The 19,949-nt window shown below is 58.3% G+C and overlaps 4 protein-coding genes across 5 annotated transcripts; 2 read left to right on the top strand and 2 right to left on the bottom strand.

The window, feature by feature from the left end:
• Window positions 1–3,009: 3,009 nt before the first annotated feature.
• Window positions 3,010–8,464, top strand: GFUS (GDP-L-fucose synthase). The gene is made up of 11 exons (XM_038129995.1): window positions 3,010–3,266; window positions 4,110–4,259; window positions 5,176–5,290; window positions 5,497–5,625; window positions 5,702–5,775; window positions 5,971–6,104; window positions 6,224–6,288; window positions 6,462–6,528; window positions 6,600–6,679; window positions 6,810–6,909; window positions 7,930–8,464. Exons 1-11 carry the CDS (start codon window positions 3,025–3,027, stop codon window positions 7,983–7,985), a joined length of 1,212 nt encoding a protein of 403 aa, XP_037985923.1. The 5' UTR covers window positions 3,010–3,024; the 3' UTR covers window positions 7,986–8,464.
• Window positions 8,465–8,553: 89 nt separating this feature from the next.
• LOC119698268 (protein brambleberry-like) lies at window positions 8,554–11,461 on the bottom strand. Its single transcript, XM_038129994.1, has 8 exons — window positions 11,196–11,461; window positions 10,961–11,045; window positions 10,534–10,881; window positions 10,286–10,456; window positions 10,101–10,200; window positions 9,157–9,526; window positions 8,809–8,879; window positions 8,554–8,699 (listed from the first exon to the last, which is right to left on the bottom strand). Exons 2-8 carry the CDS (start codon window positions 11,022–11,024, stop codon window positions 8,573–8,575), a joined length of 1,251 nt encoding a protein of 416 aa, XP_037985922.1. The 5' UTR covers window positions 11,025–11,045; window positions 11,196–11,461; the 3' UTR covers window positions 8,554–8,572.
• A 553-nt stretch (window positions 11,462–12,014) lies between these two features.
• Window positions 12,015–15,487, top strand: PYCR3 (pyrroline-5-carboxylate reductase 3). 2 transcript variants are annotated; one of them, XM_038129543.1, is made up of 6 exons: window positions 12,015–12,152; window positions 13,003–13,067; window positions 13,326–13,505; window positions 14,547–14,699; window positions 14,791–14,883; window positions 15,134–15,487. In XM_038129543.1, the coding sequence occupies exons 1-6, from the start codon at window positions 12,071–12,073 to the stop codon at window positions 15,314–15,316; spliced, it is 756 nt and encodes a 251-aa protein (XP_037985471.1). In that variant the 5' UTR covers window positions 12,015–12,070; the 3' UTR covers window positions 15,317–15,487. The 2 variants fall into 2 exon arrangements, with proteins under 2 accessions (XP_037985471.1, XP_037985470.1); XM_038129542.1 differs by having other exon boundaries at window positions 12,016–12,152; window positions 14,487–14,699.
• Window positions 15,488–16,673: 1,186 nt separating this feature from the next.
• Window positions 16,674–19,920, bottom strand: TIGD5 (tigger transposable element derived 5). The gene has a single exon (XM_038129541.1). It carries the CDS (start codon window positions 19,466–19,468, stop codon window positions 17,714–17,716), a length of 1,755 nt encoding a protein of 584 aa, XP_037985469.1. The 5' UTR covers window positions 19,469–19,920; the 3' UTR covers window positions 16,674–17,713.
• Window positions 19,921–19,949: the final 29 nt, after the last annotated feature.

Genomic DNA, 19,949 nt, shown 5'->3' with positions numbered 1-19,949 from the left:
GAGCAGCTGGAGCCCAGAGAGGCAGAGAAGTCCATGCACAGCTGGATTCAGACTAGGTTCAAAGAGGAAGAGTTTGCTGAGGAACAAAGCCCTTCCTTAAAACCAAAACTAAACAGCCCCTGCAGCTGAGCTGGGAAAGGAGAGAGGGAATAGGTTTGGAACTGTTTGGCCTTTTTATTTCTCGATTTAGTCAAACAGTGCGTTTCCCCTGGTTGGCCTTGAGGCACCAACTTCAGCTCCTCTTAAAATAAAGTCTAACCCATAAAAAGATAAATTTAAGTAATCCGTGCTCTCATACTCATTCACCTTGGAGTCCTTCCAGCTTGACATCAACACTTGGACTGAAACAAGAGCAGGATTTTACCTTCCCAAGGTCCTGGGACATGCCCAAGCAGCCAGGCCCAGCGGGATGTCTGCCTCATCCCAAACCTGCGCCAGAGACGCTCTTTTTGGGCACAGTCAGCTCACGTGGGTTCCAGGGAACATTGGGAGGAGGCTCAGATCCACATCCACAGTGCCCTGTGCCCACATTCCTCTCTGCCATCCACCCTGGGAAATCCAGGTCCCTTGGTTCTTGTGGATGGATGCACTCCATCCGAGGAGACCCCAAGCAGATGGGATGGGCTGGAAGAGGTGGCATCTCTCTCCCGATGGGATTCACACCCACCCAGCCAAGATCCCACTCCCAGAATAACCCCAAACCCCATCATGGAGCAGTGGCAGGTTCATCTCCCTCCTCCAGAGGGCTGGACTTGACAAGACCAAATCCAAAAATGATGGTGGAAAGTTCATCCTTTCTGCGGCAGCTGCTCCCAATCCCACGAATGGGATTCCTTGGAATATCTGTGGCCATCACCCCCATCCCAGTCTTTCCCCTCTGTGCTTTTGGATAATTCCCACTGCCAAAGGGCTGCACATTGTGGGGAGCAACCCCCAATCCCTATGGAAACTGGCAAAGGCCATCCTGTGGGACAAGGCCTGGAAAAAGGGTCACTGCTGGTGTGCTGCTCCCTAAAAAAAGAGCCACAAAGCTGGAATTTTAGCAGGGAATGGATGCTCAGAGCTGTCTCACCTGGGCTCCTGGAGCTTGGCTGCAGCCGTAAAGCACCATCCTCGGACAGCTTCCACCTGGGATAGGCTGTGCCTGGGAATCTCATCCCCATCTGCCCCACTTTCCTAGGAGGCATGGGGAGGGCTGAGCAGGGAGTGGGGCTGGACCCAAAACCGGGCCCTTTCCAGAGAAATAGGTCACCCACAAGGAAGCTTCATTACGGAAACAACGCCTCACATGAAGCAGCGGTTCTCCGACAGGATCTGGCCAAGCCACCCAAGCTTTATCCTGCCGGCTGGAAGGTCCTGGGATGTCCTCTGGATCGTGTCACGCAGACGCCCAGCCCAGATGAGCTAATGGGTCTGCTCCAGGCTTTGATCCTCAAATCCCAAGGCCGTGTTAGATAACATCAGAAGCCTGGGTGATATTTCATTAACAAACGAGTCCGTCCCATGTGGTCGCCGCAACTTTATCCCTTTCCCCTGTGATCTTCCCTCGTGCTCCAACATTTCTTTGGTAATTAGCCCCAGAATTAGCATATTTAAGCTCCAAAATTACTACATTTAATGCAACACCGTGGTTATTCGAGTGCTGTCACAGCAGCTCTTGGCTGCGCCACCTCCCAGCAATTCCTTGGCTGAAACACGGGTTTTATCCCTAATTAGTCTCCCAAAACTTGCAGGAGGCAGCAGGATGATCTTATTCTCCCACCAGCACATGGAAAAACTTCCTTGGCTTTCCCCCCCCATCCCTGGGAGTGTTCAAGGCCACATTGGAGCAACCTGATCTAGTGGAAGGTGTCCCTGCCGGTGACAGGGAGTTGAAACGGGATGATTTTTATTTATGGGATGATTTTATTCCAACCCAAACCCTTTCATTCCATAATTTTGCCGCGGAGTGAGGTGGAAGCATGGACGCAGCTGGATCTGACTCATCCCAACATCAGCACAAGGCTTCTTCTTCTTGCCAAACCTCAGTGTCTCGTGGAGGATGCAGGACAGACGTGGAATTAGCTGGCATGGAGAAGGAGCTTCAGTGCCCATCCCTGGCTCCGTGGGTGAGAGATCAGCCAGGGAATCCCGGAAAACATCAGGTGGGAACAACACCAAGACCCCTGGGAATGGGATTTTGGAGCTGGGAGTCAGCCAGCTGGGAGAGGGGATGGGCACTTCCAGGGGACAGAGGCACAAGGTGACATCTTTTAATATGCAAATAACCCCCCTCCCCAACTCCCAGCAAGGAGGTCCCCAAGGATTCAGCCTTCCCTGAGACTTTCCCAAAGGGCACATTTCCAGGTGTCAGCCAAGAGAAAAGGATTGAAAACCTGACATTTTATTGCTCCTTGACACTGGGGTTATCCAGGGCTTTGGCGGGAGGAACGTGGGAATTCCTGGCTGGGTCTTCCCTTAATTCCACTTTCAAAATTTTAATTTGGAGCAAAGCCCTGCCTTTGCCTCGCAAAAATCCTGAGGGAAAAGCCAGCTGGACGTGGGGGTGGGGGACGTGTTCCTTCAAAACCATCCCCCACAGGCAGGAAAGCTCTGCTCATTTTTAATCTCGGCTTAAGTGCATTAAAAGTGATTAAAACGTTTTCACATCAAAATCCCTTTTGATGAGCCCCTTTGGGGGGGACACCTAGGAAACCCCTTTCTTTCTTTGTACCCCCTTCCTTTCCTGCACCCCTTTCCTTGCTTCTGCACCCCTTCCCATGAACCCCCTTAAAACTCCTGGACCCTCTTCCCTTCTCCTTTCCTTTCCCCTACATTTGCACCCCCTTCCCATCCACCCTTCAGTCGCTGCACCTCCATTCCCTTCCCCCCTTCCTTTTCCCTGCACCTCCTTCCCTCTCTCTGCACCTCATTTCCCCACCCGCACCCACTTCTCTTCCCCTGTACCCCTTCCTTCTTTCCTTGCACCCCTTCCCTTCCCAAAATCTTCTCCCCTGCGCCCTCTCCCGTCCCCTGCTCCCGGGCATGGACTACATTTCCCGACGAGCCAAGCGGCAGCGCCCGGTGACGGCGGCGGAAGAAGCCGAGCGCAGCCGAACCCTCACCGGGCCGAGACGAACCGGGCCGAGCGAAGCCGAACTCAGCCGAGCCCCTAACGAGCTAACCCGAGTGACTCCGAATCCAGCCGAGCCACCCCCGAGCCGAGAGCGGCCGAACTCAGCCGAGCGGATCCGAGCGCACCCGAGTGGCCCCGAATCCAGCCGAGGGTGAGACGCGCCCCTCACCCCATTAAGGGACATTTGGGGGGACAGGAGGCCCCCCAGACCGGTGGGGAGGAGAAGAGGGGGGTCCCCAAAGTGGGGGGACAGGACAGTGAGAAGGGCAGGGGGACGGGAGGTTTGGGTAGAGGAGGGGGGACGCGCTACGGGACGGGAGAGGGTGCGGGGAGATGGGGGTGCAGGAGTGGGATTTGGGGTGCGGGGGAGGTGGGAGGGGTAGGACAGGGTGCAGAGCTGGGAGTTGGGGTGCGGTGCTGAGGTTTGAGGGGCAGGGGAGGCGTGGGATGCAATCCTGGGTGCCGAGCTGGGATTTGGGGTGCAGGGAAGGTTTGGGTTGCAAACATAGGACTTGGGGCGCAGGGGGAAATTTGGGGTTCAGGTGGAGACCTGGGGTGCAGAGGGAGGTTTGGGGTGCAGAATGAGATATGGGGTGCAGGTGGAGATTTGGGGTGCAGACACAAGACTGGGGGTTCAGGAGTAGATCTGGGGTGCAGCCCCTGAGGTGCAGGGGGAGATTTGGGGTGTGGGAGGCGATTTGGGGGGGCAGAAGGAGATTTGGGGCACACACCTTGGGGGTGCAGGTGCCCCTCCCTTTCCAGAGGCCGGGCAGTGCCACGTGGCAGGCCTGGCCCTGGCCCAGGTGGCCTCCAGCTGAGGAGTTTCAGCCCCGTCACAGCCAAACACGCCCCTTTTCGCCCAGAAACGCCGAAATTTCCCCCCAAAACCCCGATCCCAGCTGCCCGGGCTGCGGGTGATGCTCGTGGGTGCCCACACCAGGGTGGGCCGTGCCCAGGTGGTCCCAGTTTGTCACCCCCCGGCTCCTCCCTGCAGGGTTTTGGCCATGACGGAGGTGACCAAGCGCATCCTGGTGACAGGTGGCACCGGCCTGGTGGGCAGAGCCATCGAGCAGGTGGTGGCCGACGGAGAGGGGCGGCCGGACGAGGAGTGGATCTTCGTGTCCTCCCGAGACGCTGACTTGACGTGAGTTGGGGTTTTTCCCTCGGAAACCCCAGAATTTGCTCTATCAACCCCCAAAAAAACCCCATCCCCGGACTTGGTTTTTCCTTGGAAACGCCCCAGTCTGCTCTGCTGACCCAAAATTTCCCATCCCTGAACTTGGTTTTTCCTTGGAAATGCCTCAATTTGTTCTGTCAATTCCACCAAATCCCAAATTTTCCCATTTCAGTGTTTAATTTTTCCTTGGAAACAACTCAATCTTTTCTGTTGACCCTGACAAACCCCAAAATTTCCCATTCCAGGATTTTGTTTTTCCTCCAAAAGACCTCAGTCTGCTCTGTTGATCTCAATAAACCCCAGATTTTCCCATCCTAGCATTGGGTTTTTCCTTGGAATCGCCCCAATCTGCTCTGGTGACCCCAAAATTTCCTATCCCTGGATTTGGGTTTTCCTTTGAAACACCCCAGTCTGCTCTGTTGACCTCACTGAATCCCAAATTTCCCATCCCAGGATTGAGATTTTCCTCAGAAACACCTCAATGTGCTCTGTTGACCACACTGAATCCCAAATTTCCCATCCCAAGATTGAGATTTTCCTCAGAAACACCCCAATGTGCTCTGTTGACCCCACTGAATCCCAAATTTTCCCATCCCAGGATCTGATTTTTCCTTGGAAACAGCCCAATCTGCTCTGTTGGCCCTGACAAACCCCAAAATTTTCCATCCCAGAATTTGGGTTTCCCTTGGAAAGACCCCAATCTGCTCTGTTGACCCCAGTGAATCCCAAATTTTCCCATCCCAAGATTAGGTTTTTCCTTAGAAACTCCCCAGTCTGCCCCCACCAAACCCCAACATTTCTTCTCCTAGGCTTGGGTTTTTCCTGGGAAACACCTCAGTTTGCTCCGCTGACCCCACTGAATCCCAAAATTTCCCATTTCCAGGAGCAGCTCCGAGACCAAAGCCCTGTTTGAGAGGCACAAGCCCACCCACGTCATCCACCTGGCCGCCATGGTCGGAGGCCTCTTCAAAAACATCCGCTCCAACCTGGATTTTTGGGTGAGCACCCACGGAATCGGCACTGCCGGGATCCCTGTGGGTGCTGTGCTCCCTAAATTGGGACATGGGCACACGGGGATGTGGTTTGCTCTGCTCCCAGAGCCAAACCAGAGCTCCAGGGGTTTCTGGAGTTATTATGAGTTGTTGGTGAAGGGTTTTGGGGATCCCTGACCCCCACGATCCTGATAAATGTTCCTTTTTCCCAGAGGACAAACATCCACATCAACGACAACGTCCTGCACTCTGCCCACGAGTCAGGGGTGCAGAAGGTGGTCTCCTGCCTCTCCACCTGCATCTTCCCAGACAAGACCACCTATCCCATCGACGAGACCATGGTGAGAATCCCCATTCCCACACAAAATCCAGGGAAAGTCCCTCCCCTGCTTAATTTACCCGCTCCGATATTCCCAGATCCACAACGGGCCGCCTCACAGCTCCAACTTTGGCTACTCCTACGCCAAGAGGATGATTGATGTCCAAAACAGGTGAGTTAGGGACATGGGAGCAGCCATTGGTTTTCAAGGCAAGGGGAATCCAGTGGGAATTCCAGGTGGGAGTTGGGGAGATACCTGGGCTCAGCAGGTGAAGGTGCTGCTGGCTGGGGCTTTTTTGGGGGCACATCAGTGCTGGAGGAAGGGGCTTGACAGCCCACCCACCATCCCTTCCCTGCTCTCATCCAGGGGTTATTCCGAGCAGCACGGCCGGCGCTTCACCGCCGTCATTCCCACCAACGTCTTCGGGCCCCACGACAACTTCAACATCGAGGACGGCCACGTCCTGCCAGGGCTCATCCACAAGGTCTACCTGGCCAAACGTGAGGGTGGCAGGACTTCCAGGGATTTTCTGGGGAGAAATCAGGGGTTTTTTCTTTCCCACCTGCTCTGTGGGGTGGTTAGAGGTGGCTGTGGTGGTCATGGCTCCTTCTTCCTTCAGAGTCCGGCTCTGCTCTGACCGTCTGGGGAACGGGCAAGCCCAGGAGACAGTTCATCTATTCCCTGGTAGGTGTGGCCTTGGGAAGCAGGGAATGGGGCTGGAGGACCCACTGGCAGGACCCCAGAGGGGTCTGAGCCCCCCTGGCTTCTCCTGGGCCATCCCCAGAGTTGTGTCCCCTTGGGATGGGAGGGCTGGGGGATATCAGTGACCCCTCCAGGAGTTGTCTGCTCTTCCACAGGACCTGGCCCGACTTTTCCTTTGGGTCCTGCGGGAATACGATGAGGTGGAACCAATCATTTTGTCAGGTAAGCCCTGGCTGTCCCCCAGGAGTCCCCTCTCCATCAGGGAACAGCCATGATCCTTCCCTTCTCCACAGTGGGAGAAGAAGATGAAGTCTCCATCCGGGAAGCGGCAGAGGCCATCGTGGAGGCCATGGAATTCAGGGGAGAGCTCGTTGTATCCTTCACGAAAGGCTAAGCCCCTCTTCCCACCAGCTCCCCTGGGAGATTCCATGATCCAGAGGATCCTTCCCACCCAAGGAGCAAAAGCAAGACCTGTTTTTCCTCCTTGATCCTTCCCATCCCAGTTTGACACCACCAAATCCGACGGGCAGTTCAAGAAGACAGCCAGCAATGCCAAGCTCCGGCGGTACCTGCCCGGATTCCAGTTCACACCTTTCAGGAAAGGTGAGATGGGGGAGTCTCCAGGAGACACCGGGGGTCCTACCCCGTGCCATCAGCCTTGGTGGAATCAAGGTGGTCCATCCTTTCTGGATGAGGAATGAGGGTGGTGAAATGCTGGCACTTGTTGCCCAGGGAGGTGGTGGTTTCTCCATCCCTGGAAATATCCAAGGTCAGGTTGGATGGGGCGTGGGGCAACCTGGTCTCTTGGAGGTGTCTCCTTGCATGGTGGTTGGATGAGAAGACCTAAAATAAAGTCCCTTCCCCAGCCTACCCCATGATTCTCTGACCAAAATCCATTCCCAGTCCCCAAACCCATCCCATGATTCTCTGACCAAAATCCATTCCCAATCCCAAAACCCATCCCATGATTCTCTGACAAAAATCCCTTCCCAATCCCCCAAACCCATCCCATGATTCTCTGACCAAAATCCCTTCCCAGTCTAAAAACCCATCCCATGATTCTTTGAGCAAAATCCATTCCCAAACCCAAACCCATCCCGTGATTCTCTGACCAAAATACCTTCCCAATCCCAAACCCATTCCATGATTCTCTGACCAAAATCCCTTCCCAATCCCAAAACCCATCCCATGATTCTTTGAGCAAAATCCCTTCCCAATCCCAAAACCCATCCCATGATTCTTTGACCAAAATCCATTCCCAATCCCAAAACCCATCCTGTGATTCTGTGACCAAAATCCATTCCCAGTCCCCAAACCCATCCCATCATTCTATGACCAAAATCCATTCCCAGTCCCAAAACCCATCCTGTGATTCTCTGACCAAAATCCCTTCCCAGTCTCAAAACCCATCCCATGATTCTCTGACCAAAATCCCTTCCCAATCCCAAAACCCATCCCATGATTCTATGACCAAAATCCATTCCCAGTCCCAAAACCCATCCCATGATTCTCTGGCCAAAATCCATTCCCAGTCCCCAAACCCATCCTATGATTCTCTGACCAAAATCCCTTCCCAAAATCCATTCCCAATCCCCAAACCCATCCCATCTTCTCCCTCCCCAGCCGTGAAGGAAACCTGTGCCTGGTTCAACGCCAACTATGCCAACGCCAGGAAGTGACGGCACCGGGACCACCTGGCACCGGGATCATCCTCTTCAACTCAGGGTTGTCCTTTGCTGGGGCAGAGGACGGGGCTGGGGGGGTGACAGTGACATTTCCAAAGTAAAAATGGGAGCAGCTCCCACATTCCTGCCCCGCTGCTGGGAGCGGCGCAGGACGCCCAGGGCAGCGGGGAGGAAAGTTGGGGCATCCCAAAAAGATCCCAAATCAAGTGGTAGGAGCCAACTGGAGCCTTCACCATGGCTGTGTCCAAGAGGGTGGTGGCTCTGAGCTGTTAATGAGCTACACTAATTACCTGCAATTAGGTGTGATAAAGGGAAGGCAATCGGCAATCCAGGGCATGGAAATGGCAGCTGGGAATTTGCTGCTCCTCTTGGCGCATGGGGATGATCCCACAGCCCCCTATCTCAGGATAGGAACGGGAAAGACTCCAGCTGTAAACGTGGCATTTATTAAAATATATGCAAATAGCATAAAACTGGTGGTATAATGAACATCCAGTGGCATCCTTAGGGTCCATGCTCTCCACCAGGATCTGGAATAGCCATAAAAAGGGTTAAAACCCCTCGGGGAGGGGGGTAGAGGGTCAAAAACGGGGGGATGAATCCGTGGCCGAGCTACTGCCGGTGGTGTGGAAGTGGCAGAATTCCAGCCCGGGAATTGCTTTCCTCCGGCACCGCCGCCCAGCCCTGGTGAGCCCCTGGCACGGGGACCTACAGAGGAGACACCCATCAGCACCCCAGGAAGCCACCAGCAGCGGGGTCTCCCCCTGAGGTGACAGCAAGCCATGGAGAAGGGACATTCTGGGTGGTCGGTGCTCACATGTTGGTCCTCGGGCTGCAGGGTTTGGGCTCCCAGAGCTTCCCAGTATCCATGACCCGCTCCAGTGTCACCTGGTTTGGGAAGAAGGGGGTTCCTGCAGATGTCCCTTGTCCCCTGGGGTGCCTTGGCCATCCTTCAGGACGCCCTCTTCCACCCCAAATTCCTCCCCGTATGTCATGTCCCCAGCCCTGTCTGTCCCCCAAGGGGTTGTCCCACACCCAGAGGTGCCACCATGGTGAGGACACCCCAGCCTTGGAGGACCTGACCCTCAGGGAGGCCCAAGCTGGCCCCCAAGAGCAGGTTTTGGGGGACAACGCCAACGTGGGGACATCCCACCCAGCACCTTACCTCACACGAGCTTGGTGGTGTCCTCTGGCCACCGGGGACGGGTGACGCCTGCCCTGTGAATTTGGGAATGTCCCCGGCCACCTCTTGGGGCTGCTCCGGGTGTGAGGGCTCTGCAAGGACATGGCAAGGATTGGGATACCCTCCAGGTGGAGTATGGGGACACTCTGGGGTGGTGGCACGTGCCCTGGCAGAGCTTGGGGACACTCTGGGATGACACACGTCCCAGCACAAGATGGGGATGTGGATCTGTGGATTTTGGATCCGTGTCCTACAGCTGCCACACCTCCCACCTTGTGGGCACCTCTCATTTTGCAGGCAGCTCATCTCCATCCTGTCCAGCTCCTCTTGCAGCAGCTCCATGTCGCATTCCCTGTGTGGGGAGAAGGAAAACCGGACTCCTGTCACCTTGGTGGCTTCTGTGTCACCACCACCATGGAGACATGCACCTCTCCACACCCTTCTCTGAGCAGAAATCCATCAGGGAGTTGGGAAGAGGTGCCCAAAAGCCATAGGAAAGCCATCAGGATGTGTCCTGCCCTTTCCTGGAGACCTCTGCCAGATGGCTCCAGGATGGGACACCCAGGGATGTGACATTGACCAGAAACGGGACATGGAGTTGGGATGAGATGCCCCAAAGCCGTAGGAAAGCCATCAGGATATGTCCCGTCCTTTCCTGGAGACCTCTGCCAGATGGCTCCAGGGTGGAACATCCAGGATGGGAAATTCAGGGTGAGGCACCAAGGATGGGACATCCAAGAAGGAACATCTGAACGGAAATGGTACAAGGAGTTGGGATGAGGTGTCCAAAAGCCACAGGGAAGCCACCAGGATGTGTCCTGTCCCTTCCTGAGAACTTCAGGCTGGAAAATCTAGGGTGGGACACCAAGGATGGGACACCAAGCAGCTCCCAAGGGTTCCATGCCACCTCCTCAACCATCTCCTACCTCTCCGGGGTGGAGGTGAGCCGGTACCGGGCCTTTTCCCGGGGAGCCACTGGCCGGATCCTTCCGGCACCACGGCAGGCGGATGCCAGCAGCCAGTGCCCTGAGGGAAAACGACAGGGTGGGAGAGGACAGAGCCCTCCCCAGGGTGGTGTGTCCCCAGCCGCTGTCCCCACACTTGTCCCCACCTGCCGCAGCAAGGACCAGGAGAGTGGAGATTGCTGGAATGCCGAGGGCGCTGGAAGCGAGGAAGAGGAGGAGGAGGATGGCCCGGAATGACGCCGGCACCAGTGGGAGAACCAGGAGCGGGAAGTATGAGCCGTGTGGGATGCAGGAGGAGGTGACGCTTTGGCTCTGACCTGTGGGATGGGGAAGAAGAGCCTGGCGTTGGCATCCACCAGCTCCCATCCATCCTCCAGCCCCCATTCCCACTCACCATCCAGGTCAGGGATGGCTTTGAGGTGCTCCAGGTGCTTTTCCAGCCGGCTTCGTGCATCTTCCAAGGCTGTCAGCATCAGCTCCAGGCTCTGGTTGACCCTCTGCAGCTTCTCCATCACCTCCTGAAGGACCAGGATGCTCTCTGCATACGGAAAAGACGGAAACAGCAGTGGGATGAGCTGGGGAAGATGCACCCTGGTGTGAAAAAACCTGGGAATGGGATTTGCAGTATTCCCACCTGGTTGGGGTTGAACATCCTGAGGTCTTTCCTGCTCCTGATGGAGGTTGGATGGGAAAACCTGGTGTCCACGTGGGAGCTCCGCAGCCCCACGGCTGCTCACATTCCCTGTGGGGTGGGAAAAGAGGTTGGATCAGTCCCAAAGCGGGATATGGGAATGTTGCAGCATCCCAATCCTGGCTCGTACCCCTCCGGTGGGCGATGTCCTGCATGAGCTGGGCCACGGGAATCTCATCCAGCACCGATCTCATCCAGGTCTCCCAGAGCTCCTCCTGAGGTGAATATTTGGGGGATGATGACGGGGGAATGCTGGTTTTCCCCATGGACACCCCAAATGCACCCCTGGGTGCTCCCAGCACAGGATGGGGGGGACAGAGGAGGGGGTTTGGGGATGTAAAATAAGGAAAGAGGTGTGAACTCACCCCAGAATTTGGCCTTCACCCCCCCAAAAACCATCCCAACACCAAGCAAAGAGGCTGCCCGGGATGGGGAATCCCAGGATCCAAATTTCCCAGCCAGAGGGAGTCCAGGTGTGACATCTCCTGGGATGTGGCTTCATTCTGGAAGCGGCTGTCACCCGTGGTTTTCTTGAGGGGGATTTGTGGGGGGAACCCCAGCTCTGGGGGGGATCCCCACCTTCTCTGGGGTGGCAGCGAGGCCCAGCCACCCCAAAATCCCGGCAGTGGCGCAGAGGAGCAGCACAGCCCAGGAGCCCTGGAGCAGCATGATGGGAACGGAGGGGCTCCTGTGGGGAAAAGAGGGTGGGGGAAAGCCCCCATATTCATGCAAAAATTACAGCACCCCCCCTCCCAAAATTTCAGGGACCCACCCCACCAAGGGAACCTCCCGCAGTACCAGGGATGGTGGTGGGTGAGGAGCACCCCCCACAAACGCGTGGATGCCGGCGGGTGGGAAAACCTGTGGGGCCAGGAGAGTGGGAAGCACTTCCCACATCCACGCACAACTTTGGGGACCTCCCCCACGCCAAATTTAATCCCCCCACCCCCGTGGTGGAGACCCCCCTCGTGGCCCCAGGGGTGCCGGCGCTCTGCCGAGCGCTGCGGGGAAGGTTTAGGAAGGGTTTGGAAAGGTTTTGGAAAAGGTTCCGGAATTCCCTCCAGGACCCCCACGCGTGGACCTGCGCGAACCACGTGGCGCCCGCGCCTGCGCAGTACCCCCTCTTTACCCCGTTCGCCCCGCCCCTTACAGGCGGATCCACCAATAGGAGAGCGGGGTGTGGCTGCATCAGGCCAATCGGCGCCGGGGGTGTGGCTCCGGGGGCGTGGCTTCGGTAGCGATGGAGGCGTCCGAGCTCTGGGTCGGGTTCGTGGGCGCCGGGCGCATGGCCGGGGGGCTCGTCCGGGGGCTGCTGCAGGCGGGTACGGCATGGGGGGCGACAGGAGGGTCCGTGACACATGGGCAGGGGAGGGGACATGGGGACAGTCCTGCTCTGGCGCCTTCCCGGCGTCCCTGCGCGTCCTGTGGCGCGGGGAAGTGCGGGGGGACATGGGGACAGCGCTGCTCTGGATGCTCCCTGCACTCCCTTCCGTGTTGTCCAGTCGAGGGACATGGGGACAGTGGCGTCCTGATCCGTTCCTAAAGTGCCAGCCCCCCCCCCGTGTCCCTGTTCCTCCAGTGCAGGGACGTGGGGACAGCCCTGTCCTGGCTCGTCACCAAGGTCCCAGCCCTTCCCCAGCTCCCTGTGCTCCATTGGAGGGACACGGGGACAGCCCTGTCCTGGCCTATTCCCAAGGTCCCAGCCCCTCCCTGGGTTCCTGTCCTACACTGGAAGGACATGGGGACAACTCTTTCCTGCCACTCTTCCCCAGGGACTCTGCTCTTCCCTGGTGTCCCTGTCCCCCAGATCAGTGTGGGGACATTGGGACAGCCCTGTCCTGCCTCTCTCCCTGACATCCCTGTCCCGCAGACAGTGAGGGCACAGCCCTGTCCCTGCTCCCCGTGTGTCCCAGATTGTCCCTGTCCCATAGCACAGTGTGGGGACAGCTGTGCCAGTCAGGGCCACCTCCATTGTCACTGCACCCTGACACAAATGGTGCCAGCCGCCACAGCAGGATCCATCCCCAGCTCCCTTTGCCCCATGTCCCCCTGTGGGATCGTGTTGGGATTGTGGGAATCACAGCCCGGTGGAAATTGGGGGTGTCTGGGTTGTGCTGGGGTGTCCCCCCAAACCCTGGGGCCACCCTGGCCACTCTCCCTGTGTCCCCCAAGGGAAGGTTCCAGCCAGCAACGTCCTGGCCAGTGCTCCCTCGGACAAAAACCTGGATGCTTGGCGGGTGAGTGGGGCCAAGGGGGTGGGAGACTTTGGGGTGCCCCTCACTGTGGAGTCAGAGCACCCTTTCCCCCACGCTGGGGTTTGGCTCATCCTCCCCAGATCTGGGTGAGATCCAGGCAGAGCCTGGTGTCTCTGTGACCAGAGCAGGTCCCCCGGCCGCGTCCCTGCCTCCGGACATGCCGTTATTGTGGGGGTGCTGGTTTTGGGATGCTGTTTTTGGGGGTGCTGGGCTGTGATCCCTCTCCCTGTCCCTGGGCAGGAGTTGGGCTGCCGGACCACGCACTGCAACCTGGAAGTGGTGCACAGGAGCACCCTGGTCTTCCTGGCCACCAAACCCCACATCCTGCCGGGTGTCCTGGAGGAGATCCGTCCTGCTGTGGGGTCCCACCACATCGTCGTGTCACTGGTGGCTGGTGTCACCATCCAGACACTGCAGCGGGTGAGACTCCTCCTTCTCCTTTTCCTCCTTCTTCTTTTCTCCTTCTCCTCCTCTCCTTTTCCTTCTCCTTCTTTTCTCCTTCTCTCCAGCTCCTCCTTTTCTCCTTCTCCTCCTTTCCTTTTGCTTCTGTTTCCCCTTCCTCTCCTCCTTCTTCTCTCCTTCTCCTCCTCCTCTTCTTTCTTTTTCCTCTTCCTTCTTCTCCTTTTCCTCTTCCTCCTCATCCACCTCCTCTGCCTTTTCTCCTCCTTTTTCCTTGTCCTCATCCTCCTTCTCCTCTCCTTTCTTTTTCCTCTTCCTCCTCCTCCTCCTTCTTCTCCTCCTCCTCTTCCTCCTCATCCACCTCCTCCGCCTTTTCTCCTCCTTTTTCCTTGTCCTCATCCTGGTCCTTCTCCTCCTTCTCCTTCTCCTCTCCTTTCTTTTTCCTCTTCCTCCTTCTCCTTCTTCTTCTCCTCCTCCTCTTCCTCCTCATCCACCTCCTCCGCCTTTTCTCCTCCTTTTTCCTTGTCCTCATCCTGGTCCTTCTCCTTCTTCTCCTCCTCCTCTCCTTTCTTTTTCCTCTTCCTCCTTCTCCTCCTTCTTCTCCTCCTCCTCTCCCTTCTTTTTCCTCTTCCTCCTTCTCCTCTTCCTTCTCCTTCTTCTTCTTCTCCTCCTCTTCCTCCTTATCCACCTCCTTCTCCTTCTCCTCCTCCTTCTCCTCCTCCTTCTCCCATTCTCCTTCTCCTTTTTCTCTTCTTTCTTTCTCACCTCTCATTCTCCTCTTCCTCCTTTCCTCCTCCTCCTCTCCGTTCTCCACCATTTGCACCCAGGCCCATGCAGGACACACCTCCGTGGCCTTGTCCCCACCCAGCTGCCCCTCCAGCTCCCTCCCCGTGCTCCTCACTTCTCCGCCAGCCTGATGGGTGACACCCACCGGTGTCTCCGCTCACCCTTGGGTTCTTCCCAGGGCTGGTACCCCTTCTCCCATCCCCATCTTTTTCCCAGCTCCTCCCGCCCTGGACCAAAGTGCTGCGGATCATGCCCAACCTGCCCTGCGTGGTGCAGGCAGGGGCCATGGTCTTTTCTCGGGGCAGCAACGCGGGTGACGAGGAAGCCGCGCTCCTCAAGAGCCTCCTGTCCTCCTGCGGCCTCTGTGAGGAGGTCCCTGAATCCTACATCGACATCCACACCGGGCTCAGCGGCAGCGGCGTGGCCTACGTAAGCCAGCGGGACAGGGGACGCTGTCCTGGGATTTGGGGGTCTCCCCGCCTTGCTCCAGGCTCACCCCTGGATGCTCCCCTCTTCCCAGGTGTACCTGTTTGCCGAGGCGCTGGCCGAGGGCGCGGTGAAGATGGGAATGCCGGGCGCCTTGGCCAGCAGGATCGCGGCGCAGACGCTGCTGGTGAGTCCTTGGCGCACGCTGGCATCGCCCTCCCTTGCCTCCTGCCCCTGGGACAACACCCATTAGGGATGAGGGAGGAGGTGCTGCCTCAGTTTCCCCTCTTGGAAGCAAAAAACGAAGCCACCGGAAGGACGAAGGGCATGGCGGTGGGACAGTCCCTCGCCATGGGGGTGTTGGGATGGTGGTGCCATGGAAAAGGGAATTTAGGAAATCCCAAACCTCACCTTCTCGGTGTCCTGGTGTCCCGCAGGGTGCAGCCAAGATGCTGCTGGAGACGGGGGAGCACCCGGCGAAGCTGCGGGGGGACGTCTGCACGCCCGGGGGCACCACGATCTACGCCCTGCACCAGCTGGAGAAGGGAGCGCTGCGGGCCACCGTCATGGATGCCGTGGAGGCGGCCACCAACCGGGCGTGTGACATGGCCAAGGACTAGTGGACGAGCCCCTTCTGGGACAGGAGGGGTGATGGGGACCAAAGCGAGCTCCTCTGAGGAGAAGGATGATCCTGACGTCTTCAGGAGGACGTGGATGAGGGTGGGAGGTGGTGTGGACGCGTGTTACCTCAGCAGGGCTGGAACCAAATAAACGTGGCCAGAGCAACGGGGGATGTGGCTTTTTGTGGTCCCTGTGGCCCTAGGGGGGCTGTGGAAGCCACCACGGAGTCACTTCCGTGCGGAGGTGACATCCGTGGTTTCCAGGGATGGAGCTGGTGCCACGCTGGCTCCGTGCTCACTGGGGGTGGTGCTGGCGCCAAGGTCACCAAGGATGAGGCTGGGGTGGGATGTGCAGCACTTTCGGGAATGAGGTGATCCCAGTTTAACCCTGCTGGGGCTGGGAGAATGGCTGCATCCCTATGGTCAGAGGCCACATTCCAGAACCATGGGCAAGAGCTCAACCGGCCAAAAAAACTGCACCCCCGATCCCTCCCTGGCACCAGGGAATGGGATGGAAGCCCTGACCTGCTCCCATCTCCAGGAATATCGAGGCGGTGGAAACTCAAACTTGCCCATCAGGAGAGGATCTGAGCCTTTTCCATGCCCTGATTAAGCTCTGCTTGCCTCCCAGCACCTGCACAGATGCAATTAGAGATGATTTGGGAACTGCTTTGAGGATGAAAAGGTTTTTTTCCCAGGCAAAACATCGCTGGTGGGAACATCTGGATGCTGAGCCCTGACTTTGGATAAGAGCCTGGAATGCCAGGACACTGGGAATGGCTTCCCACTGCCAGAGGACAGGGATAGATGGGATATTAGGAAGGAATTCCTCCCTGGGAGGATGAGGAACTGGAATGGAATTCCCAGAGAAGCTGTGGCTGCCCCATCCCTGGAAGTGTCCAAGGCCTGGCTGGACTGAACTTGCACCAATCTGGGATAACGTAAGGTGTCCCTGACCACAGCAGAGGTTTGGAATTTGATGGCCTTGCAGGTCCCCTCCAACCCAAACAGTTCCTTAATTTTATATTCTCACCCCTCCAAACCAGTTCAAAGACTTCCGGCCCGGCACCTTCTGCTGATCTTTGCAACATTTTTGTCACACAACTGAAACTTTCTTTCATTCGCAAATTCCTGTTTGAAACGAGCTGCGTCCCAAGCTCCAGAATCTTTCCATGGGGTGATTCTGGTGCAAAAGATGATAAAAATAAACAGAAACATGATTTCATATGATTACACCCCATTGGCATGGAGAAGGCCACACTGAGAGGACACAACCCCATGAAGATCCCCCCCTGGTGCCACCCCAAATCCCTCTGGGACGGCTCCACGTGACAGTTCACAGATGACAACCTCCACGTGGGAATAAAAATCCATTTAATTTCCATAAACTCTGCAGCGAGGAGACAAAGAACCGACCAGTAAAAACCCCCACCCGCCCGCTGACATGGGGCACAGCAGCACTGAGGAGTTAATTTCATTCCCCTCTTCCAGAAATTCAGCTAAACACCCTAAAATTTCATCCAAATCAGGCCAGGAGCTGCTAAATTCCTATCAGATGCCTCCAGTATTCCAAGACAGTGCCAGAAGCCCTCCCTGCTCCAACCTCAACTCACCCAGATGTGTCCTCCAGCCCTGGCCACCCCATAGACCCCGTGAGGAACACCTCAACCCCCATCCCTGGAGCCTTCAGCTCCACGAGGATGCTCGGATGATGGCACCTGGTTCAGCAGGTCTCCGTGGTCCAGGTGTTCCCAGCTGTGATGGGAATGATGGAGGTGACTCTCTCTCATGGATGCCGCCCAAGTGTCCCTTTCCCAGTCCAGCGCCTGAAGGAAATTATCTTAAACCAGCCCCAAACCATCCTGGTTTAACAGGATGCTGTTTTGGCAGTGGGAAGAGCATCGCCAGCCTCTTCCAAGGTGGAATATTTCCCCTGCAGCACCTCAGGAGTGGCCCATGTCCACCTGGCTGTGCCCACCTCAACCCTGCTCTGGGATTTGGGGATTTTTCCAGTGTAACATCCCCCCATTATCCCATGGACACTGAGCAGGTCCTTCCCTCACCCCGTCTCCCCATGGAATTGGGGGAACTGGGCGATTTGGGGGGAGCATCCACCCCCTTTCTGGCAGTGCCAGTGACCAGGGGCCACAAGGGATGTAAAAAATAGCACCTCCTAAATATATTTAGGTAATGAACAACCCAGGAATTCGAGTTGTTGCACAAAAATCCCCTGAGCTGCGACCCACAGGCATCTGGGCTTCCTGATCCCCAGGGAGTCACGGTCACAGAGGGGCAAGTGGCACCTCCACTGCCATCCCCCTGGGACAACCGGGGTGTCCCCAGCTCTGTGGCCAACCGGGGGGGGTTGGTAGCCAAAAAGTGGCAGCTGCCCTTGCCTTAGGATTGGGGGCTGCGGCCACGGCGCAGCCGCTGGGCCATGGAGATGAGGGAGCGGAGCTGCACCAGCTTCAGCGGCCCCACTTCCCGGGGGTCCTGTCCCTCCAGCCAGCGCAGCGCCGTCTCCAGACCCTGGATGGCTTCCCGAGCCGTGGGCAGCAAAGGATCCCCTCCTTCCCCACCCCTTTTGCCACCAGCGGCTTCCTCCTCCTCATCCTCCTCCGCCCCGCAGCCCTCGGTGCCTTCCTCCTCGGCGTCCTCCTCGCCATCGTCGTCGTCCTCCGCACCTGGAGCTGCGTCATCCAAGTGCAACCAGTCGGACACTTCCTCGGGAGCCAAGCGCTTGAAGGCCAAGGCGGCCAGGTGGGTCAGGTCACTGAAGACCTTGCTGTCCCCTGCGCCTTCCTCCCCTCCCGGCGTGTCCCCGTGCTCTTCCTCGCCGGGCTGGGGCTCGAAGGCGGCGCGCAGCCCCAGCAGCCAGCACTTCTCGATGGATCCGGGCGGGATGAGATCCCAGGAGAGGCCAGCCAGGTACAACATGTCCTTGAGGAGGAAGGAGCGCACGAAGTCCGCGGGGCTGCCGGGGCCGCCGCAGGACACGGCCAAGCGCAGCAATTCCCGCTTGTAGAGCTGCTTGAAGGCCGACACCACCCCTTGCTCCAGCGGCGCCGGGATCCGGCCTCCTGCCCCGGCCAAGCCGCTCCCGGAGGGACCCTTGGAGAGGAACAGCGCCCGGATGGACCCATCCGGAGTCTGGAGCGGTGGAGAATCCTCAGCCCCCAATCCAGAGCGGGATGGAGCGGAGCTGAGCAGCAGCACGGCCTTCTGCTGCAGGCAGCTCCGCCGCAGGTACCGCTTGACCCCCGGCACGAAGTCCTCAAAGAACCAAGCCCGCAGAAGCGCCGGCGCCAGCCGGGCCTCGGGGCTGTAGCGGTAGCAAGCCGGGAATTTCTCCTGGTTGTGATGCCGGAGGCTGGCGGGATCGCGGAGACCCCCGACCACCAAGGGCTTGAGTTTGTGGGAGCCGGTCAAGTTGGCGGCCAGCAGCACCGTGACGCGCTCGCCACGGGCCGGACGCCTCGCCGTGATTCCAGCACCGGGGAGAAGCTTCCAGAAGAGCCTGGTGATGTTGGCGTTGTAGATCTGCTCATCCCCGTAGCCGCCGGCATCGGGCAGGACCTCGGCGCGGGCGGCCGGGGCGCGCTCGGGCTCGGCGGGGAGGCCGCCCTCGCCGTAGATGCGCTGGCTGGAGATGCCGTGGCGCTTCTGCCAGCGCCAGAACCAGCCGTGGCTCGCCTTGAAGGTGCATTCGGGCCCGTAGATCTGCCGGGCGAAGGCTTCCGCCTGCGCCTGGATGAGGGGTCCGGAGAGCGGCACGCCGTGCTGGCGCAGGGCGAGGAACCAGGCGTAGACGGCGCGGTCGATCTCCTCCTCGTTGGCCAAGCGCATCTTCTTGCGCTGCGTGCCCACCTCGCCGCCGAGCTGCTCCAGGAACCAGCGGAGCTTCGCCTCGTCCTTCAGCCAGCCTCGGAGCGTGCCCCCCGGCACCCCGAAAGCCCGGCACACCGACGCCTGGCGCTCGCCCTTCTTCACCCTCTCGATGGCCTGGAGCTTGTCCTTGATGGAGTAGGCGCGGCGAAGCGACATCTTCACCGACACCCCCCCGGGTGATGCGCTGCTGCCTCCACCTCCTCCTCCTCCTGCCCGCCGCCCTCCCGCCATTCCCCCGCCCTCCTCCGGCTCCCCCGCGGGCATGGAGCGACCCCCGCGTCCATGGGAATGGGGGGCGCGTTATAACCGGGGAGGAATGCGGGGATGGGGTGGGGGGGGCGCGGCGGCGCCTTTGTCTCCGCTCCGGTCCCCCGCATGCGCGCACCCCACCACAGCCACTAAGTTGCGCCGCTCCCCTCACCCCCCTTTCATCGCCAACTTGGATTCTTCCTCTTATCTCCGCCAGCGCCTGTGGGTTGTACCACTTTGCGAAAAGGGGGAATCGCGCCGCTCCGCGGCTCCTTCCCCTCACGTCGCTTTCCCCCTTGAGCTGTTCCACTTGGCTTTCACGGGAGGGAGAAGAAGTGCGCGGAGGGAGACAACGCGCCGCACGCACAGCGCGAAGTTCCTCCTCCTCCTCCTCCTCGTAACTCCCCCCGTGAAATATAGGGGATCATCCTGGGGGAGGCAGGGAAGCAAAGTGGGGGAAGCAGCGAGGTGTCACATCTCCCTTTTCGCAAAGTGG

Source organism: Motacilla alba, chromosome 2 (genome assembly GCF_015832195.1).
Source record: "Motacilla alba alba isolate MOTALB_02 chromosome 2, Motacilla_alba_V1.0_pri, whole genome shotgun sequence".
Lineage (NCBI taxonomy): Eukaryota > Metazoa > Chordata > Aves > Passeriformes > Motacillidae > Motacilla > Motacilla alba.
This window is presented reverse-complemented; position numbering and strand designations above follow the sequence as displayed.

What these genes read in the sequence shown, in the direction of transcription:
- GFUS (XM_038129995.1), top strand. Translation starts at nt 3,025, where the DNA reads ATGGACTACATTTCCCGACGAGCCAAGCGGCAGCGCCCGGTGACGGCG. An exon ending in GGCCCCGAATCCAGCCGAGG is followed by an intron (nt 3,267 to 4,109) that starts GTGAGACGCGCC and finishes TCCTCCCTGCAG; the next exon opens with GGTTTTGGCCATGACGGAGG. An exon ending in GACAGTTCATCTATTCCCTG is followed by an intron (nt 6,289 to 6,461) that starts GTAGGTGTGGCC and finishes GCTCTTCCACAG; the next exon opens with GACCTGGCCCGACTTTTCCT.
- LOC119698268 (XM_038129994.1), bottom strand. Translation starts at nt 11,024, where the DNA reads ATGAGATCGGTGCTGGATGAGATTCCCGTGGCCCAGCTCATGCAGGAC. An exon ending in AGCCATCCCTGACCTGGATG is followed by an intron (nt 10,457 to 10,533) that starts GTGAGTGGGAAT and finishes CCCATCCCACAG; the next exon opens with GTCAGAGCCAAAGCGTCACC. An exon ending in CACCACCAAGCTCGTGTGAG is followed by an intron (nt 8,880 to 9,156) that starts GTAAGGTGCTGG and finishes TTCCCAAACCAG; the next exon opens with GTGACACTGGAGCGGGTCAT.
- PYCR3 (XM_038129542.1), top strand. Translation starts at nt 12,071, where the DNA reads ATGGAGGCGTCCGAGCTCTGGGTCGGGTTCGTGGGCGCCGGGCGCATG. An exon ending in CCGGGGGCTGCTGCAGGCGG is followed by an intron (nt 12,153 to 13,002) that starts GTACGGCATGGG and finishes GTGTCCCCCAAG; the next exon opens with GGAAGGTTCCAGCCAGCAAC. An exon ending in TCGCGGCGCAGACGCTGCTG is followed by an intron (nt 14,884 to 15,133) that starts GTGAGTCCTTGG and finishes GGTGTCCCGCAG; the next exon opens with GGTGCAGCCAAGATGCTGCT.
- TIGD5 (XM_038129541.1), bottom strand. Translation starts at nt 19,468, where the DNA reads ATGCCCGCGGGGGAGCCGGAGGAGGGCGGGGGAATGGCGGGAGGGCGG.